The sequence below is a fragment of the Gekko japonicus genome, unplaced genomic scaffold, assembly GCF_001447785.1.
Source record: "Gekko japonicus isolate JY-2015 unplaced genomic scaffold, Gekko_japonicus_V1.1 scaffold157, whole genome shotgun sequence".
Lineage (NCBI taxonomy): Eukaryota > Metazoa > Chordata > Lepidosauria > Squamata > Gekkonidae > Gekko > Gekko japonicus.
In genome coordinates, this window is record NW_015168051.1 from 1,370,950 (window position 1) to 1,377,508 (window position 6,559).

General features: G+C 43.7%; 1 protein-coding gene across 3 annotated transcripts in view; it reads left to right on the top strand.

Annotated features, from left to right (window-relative positions):
* LOC107113099 (thioredoxin-like protein 4A) overlaps positions 1-6,559 on the top strand; it is a 13,142-nt gene that overhangs the window by 4,060 nt on the left and 2,523 nt on the right. Inside the window, exon 2 of one of the 3 annotated variants that reach the window (XM_015414364.1) lies at positions 2,126-2,204. The exons of 1 other annotated variant lie outside the window; for it this stretch is intronic. Coding sequence is in view for 1 of the 2 variants with exons in the window: in XM_015414363.1 (XP_015269849.1) it covers positions 4,045-4,167 (123 nt within the window). In the remaining variant the exon portion in view is untranslated. Of the gene's footprint in view, positions 1-2,125; positions 2,205-4,003; positions 4,168-6,559 lie in introns of those variants that run through there. One more of the 3 variants, XM_015414363.1, reaches the window with a different exon arrangement.

Below are 6,559 nucleotides of genomic sequence, written 5' to 3' on the forward strand. Positions count from 1 at the left end.
ACACGGACCTAAGGATCACACATTTATATTCTCTTTTAACCAGTATGGGTGCTTGTTCTGATGCACTTAAGGTGCATAGACTTTTAAGTGATCTCAGCCCAGACATTACAGAGAAGGTGGCTAAGTTTCTCTCCTTGGCTTTAAAGCTGCGTCTAAGGTTCTTTTAGATTTGTATATGTGTGCTTTCAACTGGTTTTAAAATGTATAAATGGTACTGATATTTTATGCCAATAAAGGCTGACTTGACTTGACTTGACACTTAAAATTCCTGTGCAGCAGCACATTACATGGAAAAATTGGTAGTAATTTTCAAGCTACTTCTGATATAATTGATCTGCTATTGTTGATCTTCTCATTGATGGTCTTCAGATATGTTTGGAACTCTTGGAACACAGTTTGAAAACCACTGAAAGGAAAAGAGGATTCATTTGCAGGCATAATACTAGTTTGGACAGTGAAGAAAGGCATGGCATTATTTTAAAGTAGCTGATATGCTAAAGTTGAATTCTTGTGCCTAGTTTGGGGCTGCCAGTTCTGGCTTAGGAAATACCAGGAGAAATACCAGGAGATAATGGGGGTGGAAACTAAAGAGGGTGGGTTTGAGGAGGGGATGGACTTCAGTGGGTTATAATGCCATAGAGTCCACCTTCCAAAGCAGCCATTTTCTCCAGGTGAACTGATCTCTGTTACATGGAGATCAGTTGTAATAGCAGGACATCTCCAGCTACCAGCTGGAGGTTATACAAATGTGAGATCATGGGATAGGTTGTAAGTAAACAAAAAACTGTGATATTATTGTGCAATCTGTTCACTAACTATTAAGTATTTATATTATGATACAAATTACAAAACATATTCCAGTATAAAATATACAAATATTTAAAGTGTCCTTGTAAACCAAACTGTCCATGATCAAAGTTCCTCTGAATAATACAGCTCATAGTAGCTTATCAGAGTCCTTCTTTGACGTAGAGGTAAATTATTCCAAATAATTCTGACGGGCCCAGCTCTACACCTGTGTTTAGTCCTTTATCAAGGTACCACAGCAGTCACTATAAACCCTGTAAACATATAACTATATTTCAAAACACTCTTGAGAACTAGGCATTGTTACAATACATACTCATACCAAAATTTCATACTCACAAAAAGTTTTTTCTTCTCTGCTTATTCAGTCTGTTTTAAGGAGTGTTTAAACTGCAGACCTCGAAATCTGTTTACATTCAGCTTAATGCAGCATTAGTGCTTAGCTCACTCTGCTGGTTTCTCGTCTAATCTAAGACATTAATTGGTTACAGGTGGCAATGTGTATCCCAGCTATTGTTAAAGAGCCTGAAAAATATCTTGAGCACCTTGCTGAATCTAAAATACAATTGTACAGTTGTATACCTGGAGGTTCTCACTGCCGCCCTCCCTCTTCAATCTCCGTTATGTTTCAGAGGGTCCACTGACCCACAAGACTCCACATTGGGGGACAACATGATTGCAGTAGGGACGAGAAGGGAAATGATGTTCTGTGCTGTGCAGGTCCACTTAGGGAGTATTTTAATGAGTTTTTTTAGTAACCTAGGTGTAACGTCAGAACATTTATAAAATCCATAAAACAAAACAGTCAAATGACAAATTAGAAAGCAGTTAAAACTGTCTATTTTGATTACCACAAGGTGTTAGAAAACAAAAATACATTCCAAGATGTAAATAAGCCAATCATATTACATCAAAGCATTGGTGAAACAAAATATAATAATTAAACAGGCACCACCACTAGCTATGAAAAGCTTGGCAAATGGGGTAGTCATCTCCTGCTGTCCGAAGGACAATAAAAAGGGCACCATTGTAACATATCAGGGGAAACTGTAACTGGCATATATACAGAGAAAATATACATTAATAACACTTGAAGCCTAATAACTATTAAGTATTCTGACACTTCAGAAGAGGTTATCACTTTATTTAAGATGTGGGGAAAATTTGTACACATTGCTTTTGTTAACTATTTCTTTGCCAATCAAAGGACAGGGTGTTCTTGGAAATTATGTTGTAGGGAGTAGGCAGACATATTGGCATATAATGAGGGGGGGGGGGAGAGCAATATAACTTTCTATTTAAACATCTCCCTCTGCAGAAATAGCAGATTAAAGAGGGTTATCGTTCGTCATCCTCTTGTTTACGAGTCCAGTTGGGATTTCGCTGCCATATAAAGAGTGAGTAAACAGTTCCCATTGTACCATGTATTCATAGTAGAACATCATACAGATCTATTGTCATGCTAGTTGGAGAAAATGCAGTAGACCTGAAACATTAAAGTTGCCAGCTTCCATACTGGCAGTATTTTCCCCATAAAAATTGGCAACTCTTTCTTCCACTGCAAGAGGTGTTTTTTCTCTGATGCAGTATATGTATTGTCTAATGTGACATTAACTTCCTTATCTGTAAAGGTGACAAAGTTTGAAGCAAGCTTGACATTTTGTCCAGTTCACCAAGAAATACTTGCCAATAGGTACACCTAAAGGGAAGCTAAGGTGTGTTTTTGTGTTGTACTGATTTGCTTATGTTTATGTATTATGCTAGCAAAATGTGGCCCCATCTGAGGATACTTAAAATCCAGATATTGGAGTGGTGGACGAGGTGGGTTTTCTGACAAACCTGAAAAATGCAGAGTACCTGTAGCTTTAATAAAAAGATGCCCTCAGTGGCTGTTGCTAGGCAACCACAATAGTTTGGCTGGCATTCCAGGTATGGTTTCTGCTTGGCTTCTGTCAGTAAAAGATGGGGGAGCAGAGCCCTTTTGGGGGCTGTTGAGGTATAGTGGTTAGTGTTTCAGATTGGAACCTCAAATCCACCTGCTGTGGAAACTTACTGGGTGACCTCAGGCCAGTTACACACTCTCAGGCTAACCACACCCCACAGGGTTGTTGTGAGGATAAAATAGAGGAGAGGAGAATGATGTAAGCTGCATTGGGTCTCCATTGTGGAAAAAGGTAGGATATAAATGAAATAAATAAGATGTGGGGGTCAGATAAGAGGTAGATTGGTGGGTGTGAAGGAGAGAAGGAAGCAGGGACAGGTGAGGATATGAGAGATGCTGGGATGAGGCAAAGGGAAACTAGTGTAGGGAGGGAGTGCAGGGCACAGTGAGGTGCCCCTTCAAGGTCTCCCACAATGCAAATGGTCCCAGTTAAGCTGGCACCATGCAACTGGGCTGTAGTATTCCTGGAGAGAGGCTGCCAGGGAGAAGGAAAGCTGAAGACCGGGGCGGGGGGGAGATAAAGGTAGGGTTGGCTGATGGGAGGAAAGGACAAGGAGGAAACAGGAAAAAGGGAAAGGCTATGGGAGCTGAAAGAGGATGGCTTGCATAGGAAATCAGAACAGCAGGGGTACATTCCAGGGGGAAGGCAGGGTCTATAGGAATTAATATTTCTATACACCCTCCCCCTTAAAGATGGAAATTCGGGATAGAAACCTCAATTTTCATCTACTCTATTCCTCAGGGAACATGCATACATTTGAGGATTACACTAAATATAACACAGGGTCAGTAGACACAGAATACATCATTACATAAGGAATACAGAAACATTCCAGAAATAACAAAAAATCATTTCACTTCAGGCACAGCTTACAAAACATTTCAATCCACTACAGTTCAAGTTACAGAAAGGAAACAACAGGCTAGAACACAGTTCATTACAGAAACAATAACAGAAGCAGACTCATCCTTAACTTTCAATTCCTCTCCAGCACAGCTTAAACTTTCAAGTTTACAGAAAGAAAGAAAAAAAAAACAGGTTAGAACATTCACAAAACGAAAATCACAAATTGCACATCACTAGCAATTCTGATACAGGGTGGTTAAAATCATTTGGCTTTCTCCTGCCACACAAAGGCACATTTTGGCTTTCACACAGAAACACATCCTTCAGCATCATGGAGACGCTGCAAGGGGAGGTGAGAAGAGAGGTCAGCCCCGAAGTAGGTCTGATCTGTCTGACAACCCAATTCACTCCCACAGACACACACAGGCAAGCAAGCAAAATCTTCATCATGAGAACAGGCTGGTCTTCTCCCCAATCTCACAAGACAGTCAGCATCGTAGAGACACTGAAGGGCTCTGTGGAATGGACGAGGGGCCCAACGCTGACCAGCAACCGTGGAGGGCTGATTCAGGTTAGCAATCCCAAAACCACTCTCACAGACACACATAGGCAAGCATCAGAACATTGCACACACACAAAAAATCAATGTACTTCTCTCTTTCTCTGGAAAGGGCAAGGGAATCAGGACCATGGTTAGCAGGCATCAGGTTGAACTGATCACACCCCAGCCAGCAACCTAGGGTTACTCGGACAAATTCCCAAAACTCTCCCCCCTCTCTCACAGAGATCCAGTGACCCTTCCAGCCTCAGCTCAGATCACCCACAGAGAGACAGACACACATGGAGGCCACGAACCATTCCAGCTGATCCTCCAGCTCAGGTTCCACAACACACATAGACACACATAGAGGCTATTCCAGCCCCTGAGAAAAACACTCACAAGTTTAACAGGTTATCAGGGTTTCTCTGCATCTCAGAAACAACACTCCACCCCTCTGTCCACACAGCTTGAGGTTAGGCTGGGAGACAGAAGTCTGGCGAAAGTTCCTGGCATCCTCTTCTGGCCTTCCACACAGGCACTTTGATGTGATAAACTTTGGCAGTCAAACACAAACAGGATTTGGAATCCACAGGTAGAGTGCACTGGGCTGTGGCTGTAGGGAGAGGCTTCTCTGCACTTTGGGGAGCAGATCCCCCAAAGCTCCAATCCTCTTCTGGCCCACAGGACAGCTGCACCGCTCCACACTCATCTTGATGGCAAAGCGGGAGTAGATTCCCTCTTCTCCGCTGATGCACGGCTCTGCAGCATTGGGAAAGGCTTCTCTGCAATTGGGGGAGCAGATCCTCCAATGCCCCTCTTCTCTCACGCAGGCTGCGTGCAAATTCATCTGCCTCCTCTGGAGTAAAGGCTTCTCCCCAAGGCAGAAATCTCATCAGACGACAGGCAAACACCTTCAAGCAAGAACAAAAGGCTTTCCAAGCAGCAGTCAGGCTCTTTTGGCTGGCAAAAGCTGCATTTCAGCACCCTTTTTCAGGGACAGATCCCTCTGACTTCCAGCGACCGGCTTCAGCAATGATGATGTCATGACCCCTTGCTTGCCAACCTCCTGGCTGGGTACATGCACAGAATTGAGCGAGGCAGACCCAATTCTCAGTCTCTTGTGCACCAGGGGGCTCTAAAGTCAGCAAACAGCCAGGCATCTGCGCTTCTTCCACGCTCCACCTCTGGTACAAAATTCCTAACTAAAACTTTTAAAATAACAAAACTTTCTCATCAGACTGGGCAAGCTCTGCACACATAGGGCAACACACCCATAATGATGGCAACTGACTCCAGTCCATTGATCACGACGCTGCCGCCATGTATAGATTCTCTGCCCCCCAGACCAATCCAGGGAGGGGAAAGAATTCTACACTGGAATCATACATTACACAAGAACCCAGGAGAGATAGCCTCCCTGGATTTCAAGACAATAGCCACCAGAACCTTTTTAACTATAGTCCCCTTCCAGTCCAGGAGCAAGGTTCAGACTCTTAACTGGCCTCTGGGACGTTATACAAGAATAGCTCCACCTAGAGCTGTGCAGTTACTCTTAGCAAGGTAGCGTAATTGGGCCAGCAGTTCAGGCAACAAGATCTAGCTTGGAGTCAGTTACCCTTCAAAACAGACACTTTTAATAAACAAGAATAAGGTTTATTCAGTACAGAGCTTGCAATCAGAATAGAAAGACTTTAAAAGAACATCCTAAGCAATGTTTTGCGTAACTACACAATAAAAGCATATTTACCAAGACAGGAACAGTTATCAATGCAGCATAGTCCATAGTAAGAGTTCCATAGCTCCAAGGGATTTGGAGCAAGAAGTCCATCTCTGTAAGCATGCAGCCATGTGCTCAACTGCACAAAAGAGTCCTTTGTTCTGCCTGTGACAGCATTTCCCAGGTACAAGTCAACAGTAGAGAGAACAAAAGGAGAATCTGAAAACTCCTCCACGGGTCAGACAATTAGAACCCCAATCTCATTATGATCAGCCATGGCCATTAGCCAATCACCAGTAGACAGGGAGTGCCCAACTTTTGGGTTGTCATGGCTACAACTTCTGAATGGTCAGTTGTCGTGGAGGCCACACCTGCAGGCATGTGACCCCAAACCCCATTCTATACGTGACTGTTTGCTTGTTTCTGGTCTCTGCCAGCTAGTGAAGGAATGTTTATGGCAGGCAGTTGACCAAATGGTCAGCCATCTGGCTTGCATAGGAAATCAGAACAGCACGGGTACATTCCAGGGGGAAGGCAGGGTCTATAGGAATTAATATTTCTATACATATGCCACACCCCCTGACATCACCGGAAGTGTGTCATAAGGCCACACCCCCTGACATCACCGGAAGTGTGTCATAAGGCCACACACCCCGCCCCCAACGGTCCCGGCTGCCGCTGCCGGCCTTGCAGCTCCACTGCCAA